Raw genomic sequence first — 23,178 nt, forward strand, 5'->3', positions numbered from 1 at the left:
GTTAAATAAATAAGAATCGACAATACATATAAAGTACAAGATATAACAAGTTGTAGGAAAATACGTAACATAAAAACTATTATTACATGATTTATATTCATATACAAATAAAATTTATATATTTCATTAAAATTATAATATATAAAAATTTTAATTGTTACTTATTGTAATAATTTGCATTTTATTGTTATAACATTCAGCGAAACCTATTTCTATTTATTCCCTACTGTACTTCTAGTAGCTTCCGTCCATACTTCATGATCGTAATAGGCGCAAAAGTCATTTTTGGTTATTCATGTAGTAAAGATGGTGGTGACGGCAGCTTCTGTACGTCAACAGCTCACGAATTTACTGTATTCCGGGGGCTCTCATAAAGATCAAGCGGAGAAGTAAGCTCGTTAAGTAGGATCAAAAGTATGTTTTTGGAATATTCCGTACAAATGGTGATACTTACAGGTATCGAGCGATTTTGGACTCAATACTGTTATCGTCCAGCGAAGAGGCGATGGATGCTTTGAAGATATTCATTGAAGCAAGTATGTTAGATTTTTCTTATAATGTACAGAAATATATCTTTCAATTATCTGATACTATTAATTACTTATAAATATATAACATATATGTATCAAATCGTTACATGTTCATGTCTCTGTATATGCAATAATTTATTAGATTAAACATCATATCCTCATGGTTATTTACATAACTACGTTTTTGTATAAATGTTCCTAAATATCAACACAACTTTTTTTTTCCAATTTGTAGATAATTCTAGTCTGCATTTTGTAATATGATATTGTTTCCAATGGTTTCTTAGTAACATAATAATGAATGCTTCTTGTCTTGCAGTTGTACATGAATATGTAAGTTTGGTCATCTCAAGACAAGTTTTAACGGATGTCAGTAATCGATTATTACTTTTACCTGATGAAGTGTCAATGGCTATTTCGCATTATACATTAGACAAGGTAAATTTTGTTATAATATATATTAATTGAAATATAATAAGGAGCTGCCTGCTAATGTTTTAGATGCAACCAAGAGTAATCTCATTTGAAGAACAAGTTGCCAGTATAAGACAACACTTGGCAAAAATTTATGAACGTAATCAAAATTGGAGAGAAGCAGCTAATGTTTTAGTTGGGATACCACTAGAAACAGGACAAAAGTAAATGGAAAAATCATTGTTATGTACTATCAATTCCAGATTATTAGATATAATTATTATGTTTACACAGGCACTATACCGTTGACTACAAACTTGAAACTTATCTTAAAATTGCACGATTGTACTTAGAAGACGATGATCCAGTGCAGGCCGAAGCATTCATCAATAGGGCATCTCTTTTACAAGTATATAGTATTCAAATTTATCTACGTAGTATATATACCTTTAAAAACAAATTTATTTTGTGGTTTTTTTTAGGCTGAATCGAAAAATGAACAGTTACAAATATACTATAAAGTTTGTTATGCTAGAGTATTAGATTATAGAAGAAAGTTTATAGAAGCAGCACAAAGATACAATGAATTATCATATAGATCTATTATACATGAAGATGAACGTATGACTGCACTTAGGAATGCATTAATTTGTACAGTATTAGCTTCTGCAGGTAAGTATTTGTTTCATATTCTTTAATTGTTTTAAAAACAATGTATAAGCTTTGCATTAATATTAGGTCAACAAAGAAGTCGTATGTTAGCCACATTATTTAAAGACGAGCGTTGTCAACAACTTCCCGCTTACTCAATTCTTGAAAAAATGTATTTGGATCGCATTATTCGGCGTTCCGAGTTGCAAGAATTTGAAGCCTTATTACAACCTCATCAGAAAGCAAGTACAATTGATGGATTAGGATCCACTATTCTTGATCGTGCCGTTATAGAACATAACTTATTATCTGCTAGTAAATTGTACAATAACATAACTTTCGAAGAATTGGGTGCTTTGTTAGAAATTCCACCAACGAAAGCAGAAAAAATTGCTAGCCAAATGATTACAGAAGGTCGAATGAATGGGTACATCGATCAAATTGATTCCATTGTACATTTTGAAAGTAAGTTTAGAGCAATCAATTATAGTTAATTAATAATTCAGTCTTATGGATTTAATACAAGTATTTTCTATCAATAACTTATTTTCTTGTGTAGCACGCGAAACTTTACCGACGTGGGATAAACAAATACAATCACTTTGCTATCAAGTAAACCAAATAATAGAAAAAATTGCTCAAACTGAACCAGAATGGATAGCAAAAGCAATGGAAGATCAGATGGTGCATTAATATAAATTTTTTTAATATCAAATAAACATACACAGAAACCGGAACAGGAATATTAGATAAACATTTGATACATACACATCTAAAAATTTGGAGGCAATAAAGATTGTTATAATTCTACAGTGATGCTTATGCATTGCGAGTAATGTAAAATATAACATGCTCGTTATTTATGTTAATACGCATAAAATCAATTTTTATATGATCAATAAATAAAATTTTGATTTTTCATAATACAAATAAAAATACCAAAATTTGTGAAATATTTAACGATTGGTTTTTGCCATTATAGCTACTTTATTATTTACGAAAACTTAACATTGAAATAAGTATAAAATACGGAAAATTTTTTATTGATTAAGCACTCTTAAAAAATCATTTGTTTAATATTCATCTATGACTGTTATGAACTTCACGCAAGCATATTCCAGTAAAGGGAATATTGTAATTATCTCATGTAAATAAAGCATTCACACTGCACATAAAATAAAATTTTCTTTATTTTATGAACTAATCAAAGCTTGATCCAGATTTGGCTGAATATTTAACAACTGTTGATGTATGGGAGAATAAAATTATATGAGTACAAACCTCTTATGTATTATAAGTGCTATATAAGACAAGACTGTGGAATTATTTATAACTAAAAGTATTTATTACTATGTACTATTTTAAAAATGTGAAATCTTTATATAAGATGCCAGACTAAATTATTGGAATCTTCGTAACCGAACATGTATTTCTCAATTTGTTTCAATCCTAAAATAATCACGCTGGCAGTATTGTTTTATATTGATTATACAGACAGGAATGAATGTTATCTCATTCTGTAAATGAAAAGTAACTGTACTTGATATTTGACATCATTTAATCTCAAGTCCCTGTACGTAGCTATTTATTTAATATAATATTAAGTGCAGGTATTTTTACAATAAATTCGGTCATTAATATTATTTGTGTAGCTACAAAAATGTATGTGCAGCATCATACTGTGTTATTTTGAAATCAATCACTGAATAGTTACTTTGTAACTTGATAACATTTATTACTGAGTTGAAAAATATATTTCCAGAAATGTTTAAACACATTTTCTTCCTAATTTAATTTTATACGTATTTGCAATCAACATTACTCCATGAGTATATTTTTTATAATTAAGTTCAGAGTAATTAACATTTGATTTTAGTAGACTGCATGTTCATCAGGAACTGGTAAAAGGTTGTACCATATCAAATATGAGAGAATTATAGAGGAAAAAATAGAACACTTCTATTTCGGTTAAGAATTTGTAAACCGTATTGTTCATGATAAGATACTGTTACCATACCATGTTTATACGTATTATATGTGGCATCTATTTTGGGATAAACCTATCTATATGTTATAGGCAATACTTTGAAGCATGTACTGTGATACTGTCTTTATGACACAAAGGCCATGAAAAGACCTTTTGAGTGAATCTAATCCTTTTGTGTCTGATTCATATTTAAGCTTGTAGGTCTAATGCAAGACCGATCTTGTGACCACCAGAGCCAAAGTTCTTTCCATCAATATTTGTAGAAAGTGTCAGAGTTACACCTAAATATGTTAAAGAATATGTAAGTCAAATACTGAAGTACCTTTTATAAATGAAATGTATACAATAAATAATCAACATAATCAGTAAAGTACAATGATTTAATGGATATATTATGACAACTGATGAGAAACGTAAAATCAAATATAATATTGTTACTCTACCAAAAGTCTCTTCCTTAGAGTAACATTTTGCACAAATTAAACATCACTTACCATCACGTAACTTTTGTTGATATCCTAGACCAATTTGAAGATTAGAATTAACTTTAGCTCTGATAGATGCATCTGGGTCAAGATTATATTTTGTAGCAATTCCAAATTGTGTCACATTGTTGCTTGAATTCCACTCCAGATTAATTGCGCCTTCTAATTCTGGTTTCACTTTGTGATAAATGAGGCCACTAAAGTCACAGCCATTGTTCCTAAAAAAAAAAAAAGAATATTAAAAAATGAAGAAAATTTTATCAAATTATTCTTTCTCATAAATATTTATAACGATTATACATACACTGCTGCGTGAAGAGTAAAGTCAGATGCGGTATATCCAAGTGCAAAGTTATTTTTTGTAAGCTTGTTTCTTTGTGTATCAAAACAAGCTTGATATCCAGCCAACCAACCTACAATTTCATCATAGTATTTTATAACCTAGCAAATTTAATCTATTCTGTTTTACTATAACATAATCTTACATCATTCTTTCTGGAATAACAGGATACTGGGAATGTAAAGGGGAAGGACTTGAATGGAATTACAAGAAATCACATAAGGACAACAATATAATAACTATTAAATATCTGAACAACATTTAACTTTTCAAGTTCAATACTAAAAAAAGAAATTATACAATATTACATAATAATAAAAATAATATAAATATATGCCATAAACTAAAAGTATATACATGCTATCTTTTTCTTACCTTGGTATCCTACAACAGCTGATGCATTTACCAAAGGACCAGCAGAAAGGCTAAGGTCAAAATCAGCATTGGCTGATACATTCTCATGTTTGTAAGATGTCTTCAGTTTTCCAGTCTTGGTCCTACAATACAAAACAATCACATATTTTTTTTCAAAACTATTTATTTTAGGTACATGCAAAGCAGGGATAAGTAAGCTATAAGGTGCAGATAAAATTAAACGATATAATACTTTACCCTGTCTGTGGAGAGAAAGTACAGCCATAGCCAAGGGTAAGACCTTTGAGCAATTTGTCGGCAAAAGTAACATCAGTAGCAAGTGTATTATCAGTATTCCACTTTTCACTAAATTTCAATCCATAGTCGTCAATATTATATTTGGTTTCTAAAGTACCAAATACTTTTCCACTATCTTGATTAGATACCCCACCACTAGAGAATTCTACACCAGACTTAGTTTTTGTTTTCACATCCAACTTAATTAGACCAAAATGATATCCACTGGAAAATAAGTCACGAGCACTTTTGCCTAAATCACTATATGCTGGTGGGGCCATGATCTATGCAAAAACATTAAAGAGGTACACTACATTATTTGCCAATTAACAATAACATAAATTTATATAAAGTATGCATATAAAATACAAATATTTACTTTATTTAAAGAAAAGTGTAAGTAAGACATTTTCATTCATAAATGAAAAAAAATATTGAATTTTAAAAATATATTTTTCTAAATTATACATTTAAATATGCTTAGCATTAAAGCGCTAAAATGACAATAACCTCTAATCTGAATGATAAGTAATCGAAAAGTTTAAGTTATCATCTCACAATCAATAAATGATGTGTCAGTCATAATTAACTTACAAGTATATTTTTCAATTACAAAATAAATAAAAAATGAGATTCGGTTAATGAAAAAATGCTAGCTACATATAGCGTAAGAGTTGCAATTTTCCTTCAAAATTATTTAATGCATTTCGTAATATTTAATACATACGCGAGAAAAATGAATATCAAATTAACTATGTATATAGTTTCTGACAGAAATTTTATTGTAAATAATGAATTACGGGGCTAATAATGCCAATATTAAGAAAAACGAAAAAAAGAAAATGTACTAAGTAACAATATGTAATTAATTTAACAATAATACAGAGGAAAAATGGAGTGATATTGACCTGTCTTGGTATTACATAAGGTGTAAACCAGCGATTTCTAATTCTCAAAATTGAATTGAATTTTACATTATCACACCCGAAAATATCCTTGTTTGATGAAAAAAACGTTATTGGTTAAATCACAAAGGTAAGATAAACCGTTTAAATTCATATGGATTTACAAAATTGATAGAAATGGTTTTTAACACTGCCAAACGACAGTCCAGCGACATGACTAGCAACTCGTGCCGGCTTTACAAATATTTAATTTTTCTTGCAAATTCTCACGCAATCTGTGTGTATGAATAAAGAATCTAATCTAGATCTAGGATGTATAAATAATGGTATTCGTTGGTACTTACGTATGTTCTATGTTATAAGACGCAAGTGCAGAAAACTGCAAGACTTCGTCTCGTTGTCCCTTAATTGCGTACGTGAGACGATATGCGAATCAGGAGAGGAAGACGGAACCTTCGCGCAACTGTGCTTGCGCATGCGCAGAATAACTTCCAAATAAGCTAGACACTATTTTTGTGTGAAAATTTTAATAAAATACATGGAATAAAATTAATTTATACAAATAGGAGAATGTTCCTTTTTTATTAAACAAAATACATTCAGCAATTTAATCTTTATATTGATTTACTTTCTAGATATTATGTAACCTTGAAGATCACCCTCGTAGGCGTGGATTTTACACATATCCTGATCACCCGGTACTGTTTATTGAGCGTTGAGTAAAAGATAAAGATATATAAAGGAAAAAGTATTGTCGAATAGTATACTAAACACATATTTAATTCACACTACTATCAAGTATACCCTTATTACTAAAAACCATATACGTCTTTCTAATTGACTATGTTAATCTTAAATGCACTGTATAAATGGTATTTATATATTATGTAAATAAACGACATATATCAAACTCTTTAGTTATAGTAGGATATTACATTTCAAAATTTAAGAAGTTTGGATTAATGCACTGAAAAATTTTTGAAATTTCTCCAATTATAATTTCCTCTTCTTCCTACTAAATGAACTTTTTCTTTGCTGAATATCTGGAATTCCAATGGACAATTTTCAGTAGGAAGCAACCTCAATCACGTCAATTGCACATGTAAAAAAACTGTTGATCAATCTCATAAGAAAATTAGATTATCAATATACAGAAGAAAAATCCTGAATAAAAAAAAAGGAACGAGGGCGCGAAGTTAATAGAACTTCTCTCAAACTTCAATGTATAAAGGTAATTGTATACTAAAATAGTTGGTCAAAACTATCTATTATTCCTAAATTTTCATAAAAATTTTGTCTATCCCATTCAAAAAGTTACTTATCTGTAATTTTCAGTCACATGAAAAAGGTACTGAAGATACAGTGAAAAAAATAGCGAAATGTACATAATTATTTATATGGTTACTAGATGAATAGTCATAAAATCGACCAGTATCATTTTTTGACCATTTCGTGAAACTGTCGAAGTAATTAAAACTGCACATTTTCGGTTCCCAAAATAGAATAGTTGCTCGACGCAGAGTGTGTAACTACCATTTCTACACGAACTGAGACTCTTCCCGAAAGACGATGGTGAACGATCTAGATCATATCTTGGCAGTCTCCTCGTGGATAGTATATTTTTATTAAGGCGAATATATATATATATATATATATAAACGTCTGTGCAAAATTAATTTTCAGTCTGTTTGTATCCTTCTTCTTTAGCAGATCGTGCAATTCGGTTCGAACCCGAAGAAAGCGTACAATACAAGCAAACTTGAGGAAATTATTTCAATATCAATATTGATCGATCGTTGATCAACCATGTCACAAAAAAGCTTGGTACGTATCACTAATTAATAAAATCTGTTTCGTTCATGCTGAATGTTCTTGTTATAAATTAATTTTACTGTTTTATTTGCCCGCATAAACCCGCTAACAGCATACTATAGATTATAAAATATTTAATTTTATTGTTTTATTTGCCCGCATAAATCCGCTAACAATATACTATAGATTATAAAATATTGCGATTTGACTATAATTTTATCGTTAATGAAAAACTCATGCTGAATATATTGCGTTTAGTATATTTAAACTGCATTTGTATTTAATATATCCAAATTTTGCGTCATACTTCTATAATAGACGAAGTTTTCACTGATCGTTTGTTGCACACTACTAATAAATAACAAGGAAATAGTCTATAATACAAAACTATGTACTGGTCTTACGAAATCGATGTACCAAATTGATTTGTTTGCATACGTATGCTTCTATACAGCACGTACAGTGATGTTGCTTTCTGCGTTACATTTATTGCACAAAAATGATTCTGCTGCGTATTTATGTTAAAAATGAAGATAACAATCTACAATTTTCAATTACGAGTCAATTTCTCAATAATACAAAGCTACAGCTTTAAAAATAATAATGTTGTTCATTAGGGGGAATCGACGCCAACGGGGAAAAGCACGGCGACATACAAAATTCTTCAGAATGATAAAGTGGGAAGGTAAGAAAGTATTTTTCTTCCTCTTAATCGACTATATTACGATCGAAATGAACACTGTTTGGTAAATCTTTAAAATACTTTTTCTCAGGTACATGGTCGCTAGCAAAGAGTTGGAAGCAGGTGAAGAAATTGTCACAGAAATGCCTTTTGTAGTTGGACCAAAGGCATTCACACACCCTTTGTGTCTTTCCTGTTATGCAACATGGCCTCCATCGTTAAGCGCTAAACCTCTTTGTTCAAAATGCGGTTGGCCTGTATGTTCAGAAGAATGCGAAAACCAACCGCAACATAAGGACTATGAATGTCAGGTAGAAATATAAAATATATAATATAAAAACAGCAAAACTATCTTCCACTTTCTGCGATTAACGCTTATTTTCAAATAATTTTCGTATGTTGCAATCAATTGTGAAGCCTTCGCTAATAATACATTGTCAACTTGCATACTTTGCAGGATATAAGAGAGAAAAGAAGGTGTTAAAAGCGGAAAATGAAAGTGTGAAGATGTTAAAAGACGTGTGATTTAGAAATATGATTCGTTTTTATGCTACGTATCGAACGACAAACTATAATACTCACGTATCTTATTTGTAGGTATTCGTACAAGCCAACGAGAAGTTTAACGTGCAGGCTGCTCTGGAAGAAGCAAACGAAAATGGAGTGCCGCAATTGGAATGTATAACTCCGTTAAGATTGCTTCTAGAATCGGAGAGAAATCCTGAAAGGTGGAACAATGAGATAAAGGACATGGAGGCTCACAATAAAATAAGAAGTCAAAAGAAACATTGGCAATCAAATCAGATTAACATAGTGGACTATATAAGAAAACAACTTAAATTAGACAGGTAATTACTCGTCAATCTCGCGAGAGAAATAAGTAATTTTATCATCGACCTATGTTTTCGTTTTGTTCCATCGCAGATTCTCGGAAGAACAAATTCACACAGCATGTGGAATTCTAGAAATCAATACTTTCGAAATTCGAACAGCGAAAGGATGTAGCGCGAGAGCACTGTATCCAACAGTGGCTCTAATGAATCATTCGTGCATCTCTAATACATGCCACAGCATTTCACCAACTGATTATAGGTAAAATGATAATTGCTTAAATTCAGTAATAAATCGCCAAGTTACTTGATAAATAGTATCTAAAGAACTTTTACTCTGTTCACAGAGTACGATTGCGTACCACCCTCAAAATTCCTGCCGGTGGAGAACTTTACGGAAGTTACACACATTCGTTACTTCCTACGCTATTGAGAAGAGAACATCTTCTCGAAGGAAAATATTTCGCCTGTGCCTGTCCAAGATGTTCAGATCCCACTGAACTTGGAACGCATGTGTCTTCGTTGAAATGCAACAAGTGTGATAACGGAATTGTGTTATCTTTAGATTCTCTGGGTAAAAATATCTCGTATGACTGCCTCGCTAACGATATAGACTGATCCATATACAGTTAAGAATACGATTAATCGTAATCGCAATTTCCAATTAAATTTATGTTACAGATCCAGAAAGTTCATGGAAATGTACGCATTGTGAATTTACGACATCGGGATCAGCCGTTCGAAAAGTGTTGCATATCATACAAGCAGAAGTGGATGCAGTGGAGACCATTAGCGGTGCTGATGGAGCTGATGCCATTCAGGAAAGGGAAACAGTGGTGAAAAAATATCGTTCGGTTTTACACCCTCGACATGGTTTCCTTACGATGCTCAGGTAAATATAATCTTATTAATATGGTAATTCATATACATGATAAATGTTTATCAGATTATGCGGTGTAGATAACAAGCGATCGAGAGTTGACCAAGATAAAGACAGATAAAATATTTACATTATAATATCGATTACCATTGAGAGGCGATTGTAAGAATACACAGTGGAGATTGAAATGTATAATGCCATGTATGATGATGTATGGTGACACGTGGTAAATTTATGTTTGTGTGTAAAGTTTCGTGCGTATACTGTATGAATGGGAAGAATTATCCGCTTATTGTATATAAATTATGCTGCAATCTCAATTGGCAAATCCACAACGCTGTCTCTCAATAGATACAAATTTTGATACCTATTTTGTCGGTAATGTTAAAACCGTGGTAAGAGGATTTAGAAGATTGAAATAATCCAGGAACTTCGCTTTGCAGACATTCGTTGACACAAATGTATGGCCGCGTGGACGAGTACCTCCTAGATGATTTGCCTGACGTCGTATTAGAACATAAAATCGATATTTGCAGGCTGTTACTTCAGGTCTTGGACGTCATAGAACCTGGCTATTCTCGTATAAGAGGTAAAGGATTTATAATTATCTACCATTTGTTATTGTACTTTCAACGATAACGCAGTTTATTTCCTGAGATATCTACGCCAAATGTCAATTAAACAGTAATGAACTTCTGTTAATGGATAATGCTTTATTAACGATTGTTATTAATATTTTGCTTTTACCGATAAAGGAATGACACTTTATGAGCTCCACGCGCCTTTACTTTTTATCGCTAAAACGCAATGGAACGCCGGAGTGATCGATGAAGCTGCCCTAAAATCAAAAATGATAGAGGCTGCCAACATTTTGAAAGAAGCGGCATTAATTTTATGCCTAGAACCACCGGACACACCGGAAGGTCAAATAGGTATCGTTGCTAAAGAATCTCTGGCTCAACTCGAGGAATCAATCAAAAGTTTATAAATACTTATTTATTGTAAATATATGAAGCTTTGTACGAACGTATTTCTTTGTTAATAAAGTTACGCAAGACCGTACGTACGTACGTAATAAATACATATATCATGTTTCAATACGAATATGATGTATTCAACATAATGTTTCTTACTAAAAACTTATCGCATATCAGATCTCATCTAACGAACGACGACGAACACAAATGGAGAAAATAAAACTGTCTCTAATTCTCCAAATCCCTCTCGTAACAGTTCGATCTTTTTTAATCTTCGTCAAGCTTACATCAGTCTTCTATTGGCATCTAAATTTCTTAGAAGATCTCATCAACACCGAAAGAACGATTTATTTAAAATGTGAACGATCGTGGACGATCGCGGTCCCTAAAGCCATTACCTACGCATTGTTTTGTTACGAATACTCGACAAGCACGCGCTACGCTACTTCTAATAATAATATAGCGTATCGAGAGTACTAAAGAGAGACGGCTCCCGCTACAACTTCCTGTATTTCGGTGTCAGTTACGAACCGTAGGAAATGCACGATACCGTCAAACTCTCACGCGTCTAAGTATCGTTAGTCTCGCATAAGACACGTAAGTACATACGTTCTTTCAAGCGATTGACGAAAATAGCTGGACTAATATACCACGATGGAAGGAAAATCGAAAAATGCTGCGACTCCTACGTTAAAGTATAGAGTTGCTTACTCAGAGAAGCTGGGCAGGTATAAACACATACAACACATATATCTTAAGTAAATATAACGCGATAGGCATCTAAAAGCGTTGAAATAGCATTTATTGGCAGTATTGTGTTCATAAATTCTTGGATTATATTTAATCTCAGCCAAAAAGCAAATATGATATTGTATATCGTGATATATACACTTTTTATCTTCGTAACTGATTTGATTACGAATTGAATTGAAATCATATGTGTATATATCACGTTAGATGTATTGTGTATTTTGAGATATATTTATATAATCGTCTTTTATAAGATATTTACAGGCGGCGAAGAATTTAACAGCAGGAGAAGTGATACTTCGTGAAGAACCGATCGCTGTTGGACCTATAACTTCCAGCAAAGATCCGGCATGCTTTGCGTGTTTGCGTTTGTTGCCAAAAATCAAGAAAGAACTACAGTATGTTTGCTCAAAATGCAACATTGCACCTCTGTGCAGTACTGTCTGCGAGGTAGATGCAAAAATAATTCACTCGTTTTACTCAAACTTTCTCTCTAAATTTCCTCTTTAATCGCCACTAATTTAACAAAGCGTACCTTACTTACTCTCTTGGAGAAAGGTACACTATTTTGTTAAGCACCGTCAGTTATCATTGATCATTAGTCATTTTTCAGGAACGATCGAAACATCATACACCGGATGAGTGCGAAATTTTCAAACGCAATAAAGATTTATTAATAAACAATACGGAAAATATCATCGGTGTATTATTACCGTTAAGATTATGGCTCTTGAGACAAAGAGATCCAGAATTATGGAAACAAGTCGAATCTATGGAGGCTCATACAGATAAGAGAAGAAACACGTCCGTCTGGAAAGATAGAGAACTAAATGTCGTAAATGTAAGTAAAACGAGGCAACTAATTAAGAAAGACGATTAATTTTCTATAATAAGTCTTCTTGTTTCAAATAGGTGATAAAATCGCTTCATTTAGTTCCTGATGACGACCCATCTGTCTCAGAGCTCCTCCAACTATTGTGTGGAATTTTAGACGTTAATTGTTTCGAGCTCAGATCTCCGGGAGGTCTGGATGGACTTCTTTTACGAGGTTTATATGTGGAGGCCTCCCTGATGGCTCACGACTGCAGGGGTAACACTCATCTAACTGCTGATGACAATTTTCAGCTTACTGTATACGCCAGTTTACCGATCAAAGAAGGCGACGAAATCTACTTCAATTATACCTCGTCGCTTTTGGTTTGTTTATTCGCTTATTATGAAGATTTTTATCTCACAAAACCCAAATCACTCTGCGTGAGAAATTGTTTAAAATCATTAAAATACTATTATAACGCGTTATATCATGTACGAAGCTTCTAACGATTAAAATTACAAATTGTAAAGTTGTGCAGATCTATCAATTCTTTATCGATCGTTTTGAGAATTGATCATTTACATGTTTCATTGCTAGGGAACCTTAGGTAGAAGAGAACATTTGCGAGGTGGGAAGTATTTCGAATGCGAGTGCCCATTATGCAGCGATCCATACGAAATGGGATCTTACATGAGCAGTATTCTGTGTCCACGATGTAGAGAGGGTTACATAGGAATGCAAAACCCTCTGACAAAGTTTCCATACGAAAAAGGAACGAGATGGCAATGCAACAAGTGCAAAAGCTCCATCGGAGGTCGTCTTGTCAGAGCCACTTTAAATATAACCAGAACATTGATCGACGATGTGGACGATTACGATATTAAAGTTCGTATATGATAGAATTATTATGATTGTACATTATTGAGCATCTATCTAATTTAATATATATGTTGATTTTTAATAATCAAGGGATTGGAAACTTTAATGGCGAAATTGTCGAAGTCTTTCCATCGAAATCATTTTCTAATGCTATCATTGAAACAAAAGTTACTAGCTGCCTATAGAAAGGAAGTGGCGACGCCAAATCCACAAAAAAAAATTATGCAGAAAATGTCTGACGTATGTAAGGAAATGTACGATATGCTTGAAATTATCGAACCAGGAATATCTCGATTGAAAGGTATTTTTAATCGAGTAATTTATTTATTCGACTTAGTAAAATCAGTGAAAAATGATATTAACCGAATTTTAATTCTGCAGCAACTTTAAATATGTTTAGATATCAATTTAATATATATATATATATATACGAATATGAATAAAGTACGTCGTCTATTAATATACATATATTTTTTTAGGAATAATGTTATACGAAATGCACTTACCACTAGTGTTGTTAGCAAATCGTGCATATTCCGCACGGGAAATTTCTTCAAACGAATTAGCTTCGCGCCTTGAAGAGGCCGGGAGTCTCTTGAAGAAGTCCCTAACGATGCTCCTTTTGGAACCAGTGGACACGCCAGAAGGGAAATTGGCCAAACGAGCTTTGCAAGAATTAAAGGCATTAAATCAGAATATAGCCGATGTTAAAACTATCAATGAAGCTGAGGAAAGTGGCAATCGTGACAGAAAAAAATTACAGAAAAATAAATCTAATAAAAACAAATAGAGAAATAAAAATACTTAAAATACCCGAGAGAAACATGTCTTTTACGTTAAGAATAATGAATGCTATATAAATTAACTTTTATCATTCTTTTTATAAAGATGTACATACAGGAAATAAAGATATATTGGTAATTTAAGTAAACAAAAGTTTTAATAATTTTGTATTATTTTAAGCGCCATACGTGACTCTAGTAATCAAAAATGTCACTATATTGTTTTAATAATGTTGCAGAATAAATAATATTATTCTTGTTTAAATCTGTATTAATATTTTTTAAATTATTTTTAATAACATTAAGAAGAATTTGAAACTATTAATCATCATTTCCTTATGAGAAATTATCCTTGTCAGTTGAGATTGTTCTAGTTTAATGGTTATCGGTTTCTGTTTACTTGAACGATATTAGAATGTATGATATGTATAGTATATGTATATATGGAAATCATATCCAAATGTAATTTTAAAAAGTTAATTCATTATTTAATGTAATATATAACATGAGTTAAGCAAACGATTTAATTTATAACAAAATCTGATATATCAACTGAAACGGCACAATTGACTGAAACATAAAATATTCAACATTTATACGTTGAAAATCTAAATTCACAAGTTTACTTACTTCCTAATATATTCGCAAGTAGGTAATATTCTAACGGTTTACAAAGTTTTGTAATATATATAAGTCAAATATAACCTCAATGATAGAAGTGTAAATAAAACAAATTATTGCTATTTTATTGAATACAGTTTGTAATAAATATTATTCTTGTGTACGATACAAAATTAATAGCTTGTTACAATAAATAAATAATTAAATAACAACATACAATAAATAAATAGCGGATTATTAATTTCCTTAATTCATACAACACGATATATTTCTATTTTAGCAACTAAAATAGCATGTTTGACCAGAGCATTATTGGAATATGTTTTTGCATTGCCTTAACAATAGTTTTCAACTTTTCTTTACATCGTATAGAAGAAGGTCATGTTGGTGTTTATTTTAGAGTAAGTAATTTATAAATATATTTCAGTCTAATATTATAAACATTATAAGCATTTCTATTAAATGGTACAGGGTGGAGCATTATTGCCTCAAGTCAGCAACCCTGGGTTTCATATGATGATACCCTCATTAACAACATATCGCTCTGTCCAAGTTACACTACAGACAGATGAAGTAAAGAATGTTCCATGCGGAACAAGTGGAGGTGTAATGATTTATTTTGATCGTATAGAAGTTGTAAATATATTAGATGCAAGTAGTGGTAAGAATTTTATTATGTTGAACTAGAAGTTATAAATTATTGCAATATTGTATATTAATTCTTTTAATTATAGTTTATAACATGGTGAGAAACTTTACAGCAGATTATGATCAAACATTAATATTCAATAAGATTCACCATGAATTAAATCAATTTTGTTCTGTACACACATTGCACGAGGTATATATAGACTTGTTTGATCAAATAGATGAATATTTGAAAACTGCTTTACAAAAAGACTTAAATGACTTAGCACCTGGTTTAAGTATTCATGCAGTTAGAGTAACTAAACCAAAAATTCCAGAAACTATCAGAAAAAATTATGAGTTAATGTAAGTACCATAGATTTAAGTTCATGATAGATTCTAAAAAACTTGAATAATATTTTAATAACTACTACAGGGAAGCAGAGAAAACAAAACTTTTAATTTCAACACAGCATCAAAAAGTCGTCGAAAAGGATGCAGAGACCGATAGAAAGAAAGCTGTTATTGAAGCAGAAAAAGAGGCACAAGTAGCAAAAATACAGTATATTCAAAAAATTATGGAAAAACAGTCACAACAACGAATAGCGGCTATTGAAGATGAAATGCATTTGGCAAGACAGAAAAGTCGTTCAGATGCTGAATATTATCAAACAAAAATGCAGGCTGAAGCAAATAAGCTTCTCCTTACCCGAGAATTTTTAGAACTAAAGAAATATGAAGCACTAACACATAACACAAAAATATATTATGGTCAAGATATACCAAAAATGTTTATGTTGGATGTTACTCAAGTGTCAAATTAACTCTCTAGTACAAACTCATATGTGGATGTTAAAAAAAAGTAATTATAGAAATAAGTGTTTTTCTTTCTTCTAATACATTTTGAATGATGTAATGATTGTTTTATGTTTAATACATATGATAAGCTGTATTTTATGATAATTATAAAAACGATAGTAATGATAGTACTCTGATACAATGAAACATAATTTGCATGTAAATTTATACAATTCATCGACCTATATACTGTAATAAATTATACATTATCACTGTTTTCTTTTTTACTAATTTTTATTAGGATAAAGGAAATTTTCTAATAAAAATATTGTTACAAATTGCATGGATGTTGAGTTACTATATATTTAGTTTGTATCTAAAGTATCCCCTAGTTGTTCTAAAATAAATAATACAATTTCATCTCAAACATTATAAATACGGAATGTAAAGTCAAAATAAACAAAATTTTTAAAATTGGGCCATATTTTTAAACAAAACCAAATCATTAGTTTTAATTATAACCTATGATTCACTTAGATGTTAATATATCTCTAGAATTAATAAATTATTAACTTACAGTTTTACAGTTTAATTTACATTTACAATTTTTAACAACAAATATCTAACAACTATTTCAAATTCGAACTGCGTTCCAAGAGCTTCTTTTAGCATGGTAGTTTAAATGCGATGTGCGCGCATTCTACGTTTATCATATGACAACCTGTCAAAAGAAGCATTTGATAGTCCTAATATTTAAGATTTATTAGACTTAAATAAGTTTACAATCTACCGCGTAGCTTATCATAGTGAATATTAAAAATGACAGCAGTAAGTTTTCCGATTATATTTTATTATTTTATAAGATATAATGTAGTCTATATTTTAAGGTTAGATATAGATAGTATCAAGTTAATTTAAAAATATTTATAAAATATTTATGGAAAGAATATGTATTTTATGAATAGAAATATCATAATTTACGAAAGCACATATAGTATCATAATATTGTTATTAATTATCATTATTTATATCTTTGTTTTTGTTATCTCAGGAATTAAGAAAATTTCTTTATGGGCTTTTAAGTAGTGTGGAAGGACTTCATAGTATACTGATAACAGATAGGGATGGAGTACCTGTCATATCTGTAACTGATGATACGACACCTGAATTAGCTATGAGAGCAAGTTTCTTATCTACATTTGGCATGGCAACAGATCAAGGGAGCAAATTGGGTTTAGGGAAAAATAAAACAATTATATGCATGTATAGTAGTTATCAGGTAATTAAAAAAAGTACATATTATTATTATTATTATTATAGAATATTATTATTTTCATTAAATATAACACTAACAAATATATGTAAAAGCTAATGTAAATCTAATTATTAATTTATTTTGTAGGTAGTTCAGATGAACAAATTACCTTTAGTAATAAGTTTTATTGCGAGTCATAATTGTAATACAGGCCATATTTTATCTTTGGAAACTAAAATTGATCCAATCCTAAGTAATTTAAAAAATGCAGTAGTGGAAGCCTGATGGTTACCTGTTGTGCATTACGGGTGATAAATACCAAAAGTTTGCACTTAAATTTGACAAAAACTTGTAAGGAACAGATGTTCTATGATGTTTTAAATAATGATATAATATGATGATAATGAATAATAATGATAGGGATATTTTTCCCTAATTTATAAGAAACTGGAGGGTTACATTCTTTCATAATTGTGTTTGATTAGTTTCATATGACATTTTAAATATCTATCTAAAAAAAAGGAAGTATCTCCTAAACCTTGCAATGCAAAATGCAAAAAATAAAGAAGAAGAGGTAGATACTACAAATTTTTATAAGTAGGAAACTATTACAAGACATCAGAGGCATTTCAATATTTCCAAAATATATTTGATGAGCCATTCGGAAATTTTACATATATAGGTAATATAAATTTATGTAAAAAGACGTGATATTAAAATACATGTTATATATGTATATGTATATGTGTCAGTTAATATTCTTAAATATGCTAGGAATATATCATTGTATCATTATATTACTTCAAACAAATATATAGTCTTAAATTATGTAATAAAAGTTTATACTTCATACATGCAATAGAACATATTAGTTACAATTCATATATCAGTGGCTTACCCTCTAATCCATTGAGAATGTTTTGTGCTGCAGTAAGAGACATATCATTTCGTGTCTTCGTAGTAGCACTGCCCAAATGAGGTATGACCACTGCAGTACATTTTATATTTGTTAATGTATATATATACAACTTTGCTATATATTTCTACAATTAACTAATATGTACACATATTACATGAAAATATAGAATGGAATTTCTGTTAATAAAGATATTAAAAAAAGGGATAAATATATTAATTCATTTAAACCTTGCATTTATATGATTAACGATATTTACCAGCATTGGGAAGTTTAAGAAGTTCGTGATCGGGAGGCAGTGGTTCAGGATCCGTAACATCAAGACCCGCCGCAAAAATTGTGTTATTACGCAATGCTCTAATCAAGGCATCTGTCTTTACGATTTGCCCACGGGCAATGTTTACAAATACCGCGTTTCTTTTCATTTTACTAAAAGTATCATCGTTAAACAATCCTCTGGTTTCATTATTTAGGGGGACAGCAACAATTACGAAATCACTTTGTGCAAGAAGGTCATCAAGAGACACATAATGCGCTCCAAGTTCATCCCCTATTTAAGAATGAAATACAGATAAACAGTTCTGTCAAAAATGCATATTTCATTTTTATCTATGCATTTATAAATACCTGCTTTTTTACGAGAATGTCCGGTATAAACGAAACGATCTACATCGAACCCTTTCAGTCGTTTAACAATAGCTTGTCCAATATTGCCCAAACCAACAATGCCAACTGTTGATCCTCTTAACTCTTGACCAAGTAACCATTGCAAAGATCTTGCCACTTGTCCTCTAAATTTTTAAGAATTTTATACATGTGTATTAAATGACACTTAACATTTTCTATGATTAAGATTAGTAAATATATCCTTCTAAATTTTTGAATAACATCCGAATAAAATTTGTATAACATTTCTTGAATGGATATATAATTTTAACTTGATTAATTATAATTTTCAGAAGCGATTAAATAAAAAGTTCGTTTCTAATTACTGTTCAAGTTTTAGACGTCCTTCATGAGTTCGTCTTGCTGCATTTAATGTCAGAAGTACTGCAATTTCTGCAACTGCAGCTGATAAAACCATAGGAGTATGACCGACTTTGATACCTCTTCTTTTAATTTCGGGAACATCCAAATGGTCATAGCCGGCTGACATTGTTGAGACGACTTTTAGAGACGATCCTATTTTTTGATATTTCTTTAAATTTCATTCATAAAAGACGTAAATAAACATTTACATTTTGTTGTTTATAATTTGAAATAGATATGTATAGTAATACGTCAGAAAATACAATACTCAATATAACGCCGTTACTTAAGCCGATTATTTCAAAAAAGAGAAAGTTAATAGACTTCTAATAAATTCTAAAATGCGAACTCAATTATTCATAATTATGGATAATTATGGATATATGCTTATTCCATCAATTAAATTTTAAAAGTCCGAGTTGATTGGCGCCGTTACTGTTGGCTTATTTTAAAACTCCGCGAGAACATAAACCACCATATAGTCTAAAAGATTAATATGATTAAATATTTACCTGCATTATTAAGAAAATCGCTATTTATAACGATATGCCCAGCAACAAAGATAGCATCATGACCAGGAAGAACTTGCAATACATCTTCCCGATTAGGCATAGCCGTCTGAATGATTGTGACATCGCATCTAAACAAAAAAGTATTAAATTCCAAGTAACATATAAGTATGTATCATTAAAAATTCAGAAATAATTGTGAATTGTTCCAATAATGTCCATTGTTCAAATAATTCCAGCATTACAATGGTCTTCTTAATATTTTCTTTTTTAAATCACTATAAATAACACTAGTAAATATTTTTTCTCAAAAAGTATACTTACTTTGTCCGCAAAAGATCTATGCCAGCTGTTGGTACATCGTTACTTGTAACCAATACACGTGGTTTCATTGTTCTTTTGTGACGTTCTATCTACAATAAAAATCACTTTGTAAACTAATAGTAAGCAGTAATATTCCGCGCCTTATATAACGCCATAATCTGATTTTATGCGCAAGCGCAGACAATTCGACCGAAAGATAAAAACTAACAGAAGAGGGACACGATACCTCTCTCTTTTTTTTTTACCATAAAATTGATACTGTTGAATGTACATGTAATTATTACTAATATAAAAGTGTACTTCTCACATGGAAATATACAAAGGAACGAAACATATTATATACATATTAGAATTAAATAGAGGTTTGAATAGAATTATTTAACATTATGAGATAACAATTTAACATATATCTAACAAACATAGCAGAGATAAAAATTTCAATTTGAAAATTATTTTGACTATATACGTATGTATATATGTACATACATATATAGCATTTATTCAATACGTACGATTATATTTTCACAGCGTTAATGCAAGTAAGAATAACGTAAATCCAAATGTGGCGCGTTCATTTACTGGAAACTTACTTCCTCTATCATATGCTTCCCTATTCATTAGAGACGCCACTTTCTGCGAATGATAGACAAGTTAGCGCGTGTCTATCAATGATGAAAGCCATTTTGTTTTCTAGCACGATTGCGCGTCAATAAAATGGTAATGAAATGTAAGATATAATAATCAATACGTTAAAATAGCATCACAACTGCTTTGAAAATGTACAATTTAAGCAAACGTCTTGAGTATAAGATATAGTATGTGCATACATTATTGTTCTTATATTTTCCATGTACATATATAGATCTTACATTAACAATACTAATTTTTAGTTACTAGAAATAATTTCCTGTCATAGAATACGAGAAATTTAGATAATAACTCCAATAAAACATATTAAGTAAAGTGTTGAATAATGTATTGGACCTGATAGACACTAGTTAAACATGTTAATGAGTACTTACGTACAAATACATATGTATATATATACATATTTAGTCATTTTGCTGTACTTGATAATTAACAGCGATTTTCACTTATCTATCAATCATTCATGACTTTTTAAAAAGATTGATTGAGTAATTTCACAGATAATGTTAAAATAGTTTACCTGCTTTGTAAAGCACACAAATTATATATTTGTATCTGTTATTAATAAAGTAAGTCTCAACTCCTTTAGTGATTCCAAAGCGTGAGGTATCAGGGAAATATGAAGAAGCATATCATGGATATATCTATGTATGTTATCCGTGGGAACGTATCGAGTATTATTCATATGTATGTGTGCTACTCTTACTCTTGTGTAACCGTTCTATCTATAACCAGATATAACTATGCTATAAAACATATGTCTAGTAATGTACAATAATTTACTAAAAAAAATTTTATATTTTTTATGTTTTTAAATATCAACTTCTTGTTTACATAATAATATAGTAAACAAAAACATGAATAATTTTCAGACATCAACCACGATATCCTGTTATCCATTCGTATATCCTGTGGTCCATTCGTAAACCACTTATTTCCTCAATATTAGCTATATACATCGATTGAGTGTGAAACTTTTGAAAAGCCCATAAATAATTTAATAATTTTCTTAAATCAATTATTATGGATAAATAAATGTTGCTATAGTATTTTATTGTTTAATAAAGGGGAAGATTGTATATATGTATATATATATAGTTTATGATTTCATATCCCAAAAGTTATTTACAAATACCTCGTTAACATGGATAAGGGGGTATCCTGAATTAGAATGTTCTAAAACAGCGTTTTTTAATTTTTTTTTTTAGAAGGGAAAGAAAGAAATGAAGTTATTGAATTTTGAGGTATGGTTTTATATATATTTAACGAATACAAAAAAAATTTTTTAAAGTAAAAAAATTTATAACAGATTTCTAAGCCTACTTCATGGGCGTCCTGTCGCTGCTGTCTTCAATCGGCGGGAAAGATCCCGTTTCGAAGCTCATTCAAAGGTCGATTTTGTACCTTTTGGATAACTTGCCATGATATTCTTACGATGTGTATGCGTCAAGAATTTGAACAAGTTAACCGTTGATGCTACAAACTACTAAATGAATCATACAAATTTATACTTCTATTAGACACATTAAGACTCAAATAGATACAACCATGGATTATAACTATTGCATTGAACGACCCTTCAACTTTTTTCAGGTATGAAATTCTGAATAGAAAGTCGGAATGACGAGCGCTCGCACGCCTACTCGACGCTCGTCTGTTTTCGGCTTTGGAAATATTCTTGGAAATATTTAGAATTGGCCTCTCTATCACTTTGTAAACATATTCTTAGATAGTTTATCTATCAATTTAAGCAATAAAAAAGAAACGATTTTTTTGACATTTTAATTTAGGACACCCCCCTTAATATTGTATCATTATCAATAATTCATTTATCAATAATTATATCCATGTATTCATTGCTAGTATAGACGATACATTTAAATCAACCGTCATGATCTAATTTTGGTAACAACATCATGACCTCTTTTGTACTGATACCAATATAACAAACAAGATGTATACATTTTATAAATATTTATACTTATGCATATTTTTAAAATATTGCTAAATATTTTTTGTCTGTAATGAATACAGTAGACAGCTGTATAAAATAAGGAGATTATATAAAAATTTGCATATACT

At 30.5% G+C, this 23,178-nt stretch overlaps 7 protein-coding genes across 8 annotated transcripts; 5 read left to right on the forward strand and 2 right to left on the reverse strand.

Moving 5' to 3' along the window:
* Positions 1-186: 186 nt before the first annotated feature.
* LOC122573909 (COP9 signalosome complex subunit 4) lies at positions 187-2,772 on the forward strand. The gene is made up of 8 exons (XM_043740871.1): positions 187-389; positions 457-536; positions 850-968; positions 1,032-1,168; positions 1,239-1,353; positions 1,427-1,616; positions 1,683-2,060; positions 2,155-2,772. Exons 1-8 carry the CDS (start codon positions 307-309, stop codon positions 2,286-2,288), a joined length of 1,236 nt encoding a protein of 411 aa, XP_043596806.1. The 5' UTR covers positions 187-306; the 3' UTR covers positions 2,289-2,772.
* Positions 2,768-6,465, reverse strand: LOC122573913 (voltage-dependent anion-selective channel-like). The gene is made up of 6 exons (XM_043740877.1): positions 6,308-6,465; positions 5,020-5,342; positions 4,783-4,904; positions 4,372-4,480; positions 4,077-4,285; positions 2,768-3,863 (listed from the first exon to the last, which is right to left on the reverse strand). The coding sequence occupies exons 2-6, from the start codon at positions 5,337-5,339 to the stop codon at positions 3,772-3,774; spliced, it is 852 nt and encodes a 283-aa protein (XP_043596812.1). The 5' UTR covers positions 5,340-5,342; positions 6,308-6,465; the 3' UTR covers positions 2,768-3,771.
* Positions 6,466-7,628: 1,163 nt separating this feature from the next.
* Positions 7,629-11,271, forward strand: LOC122573905 (SET domain-containing protein SmydA-8-like). The gene is made up of 9 exons (XM_043740864.1): positions 7,629-7,787; positions 8,393-8,460; positions 8,549-8,768; positions 9,055-9,305; positions 9,382-9,549; positions 9,635-9,861; positions 9,969-10,179; positions 10,611-10,756; positions 10,923-11,271. Exons 1-9 carry the CDS (start codon positions 7,770-7,772, stop codon positions 11,153-11,155), a joined length of 1,542 nt encoding a protein of 513 aa, XP_043596799.1. The 5' UTR covers positions 7,629-7,769; the 3' UTR covers positions 11,156-11,271.
* Positions 11,272-11,424: 153 nt separating this feature from the next.
* LOC122573904 (SET domain-containing protein SmydA-8-like) lies at positions 11,425-14,523 on the forward strand. Its single transcript, XM_043740863.1, has 7 exons — positions 11,425-11,872; positions 12,149-12,344; positions 12,508-12,735; positions 12,807-13,091; positions 13,306-13,593; positions 13,678-13,888; positions 14,067-14,523. Exons 1-7 carry the CDS (start codon positions 11,799-11,801, stop codon positions 14,375-14,377), a joined length of 1,593 nt encoding a protein of 530 aa, XP_043596798.1. The 5' UTR covers positions 11,425-11,798; the 3' UTR covers positions 14,378-14,523.
* A 195-nt stretch (positions 14,524-14,718) lies between these two features.
* LOC122573912 (erlin-2-B-like) lies at positions 14,719-16,692 on the forward strand. 2 transcript variants are annotated; one of them, XM_043740876.1, is made up of 5 exons: positions 14,719-15,021; positions 15,271-15,391; positions 15,462-15,651; positions 15,725-15,983; positions 16,054-16,692. In XM_043740876.1, the coding sequence occupies exons 2-5, from the start codon at positions 15,284-15,286 to the stop codon at positions 16,439-16,441; spliced, it is 945 nt and encodes a 314-aa protein (XP_043596811.1). In that variant the 5' UTR covers positions 14,719-15,021; positions 15,271-15,283; the 3' UTR covers positions 16,442-16,692. The 2 variants fall into 2 exon arrangements, with proteins under 2 accessions (XP_043596811.1, XP_043596810.1); XM_043740875.1 differs by having other exon boundaries at positions 14,719-15,017.
* Positions 16,693-17,092: 400 nt separating this feature from the next.
* LOC122573916 (ragulator complex protein LAMTOR3-A) lies at positions 17,093-18,503 on the forward strand. The gene is made up of 3 exons (XM_043740881.1): positions 17,093-17,243; positions 17,467-17,694; positions 17,818-18,503. Exons 1-3 carry the CDS (start codon positions 17,235-17,237, stop codon positions 17,953-17,955), a joined length of 375 nt encoding a protein of 124 aa, XP_043596816.1. The 5' UTR covers positions 17,093-17,234; the 3' UTR covers positions 17,956-18,503.
* Positions 18,496-21,071, reverse strand: LOC122573910 (glyoxylate reductase/hydroxypyruvate reductase-like). Its single transcript, XM_043740872.1, has 7 exons — positions 21,039-21,071; positions 20,449-20,537; positions 20,128-20,255; positions 19,579-19,768; positions 19,214-19,377; positions 18,846-19,136; positions 18,496-18,658 (listed from the first exon to the last, which is right to left on the reverse strand). Exons 1-7 carry the CDS (start codon positions 21,048-21,050, stop codon positions 18,543-18,545), a joined length of 990 nt encoding a protein of 329 aa, XP_043596807.1. The 5' UTR covers positions 21,051-21,071; the 3' UTR covers positions 18,496-18,542.
* Positions 21,072-23,178: the final 2,107 nt, after the last annotated feature.

This window comes from Bombus pyrosoma, linkage group LG12 (genome assembly GCF_014825855.1).
Source record: "Bombus pyrosoma isolate SC7728 linkage group LG12, ASM1482585v1, whole genome shotgun sequence".
NCBI lineage: Eukaryota > Metazoa > Arthropoda > Insecta > Hymenoptera > Apidae > Bombus > Bombus pyrosoma.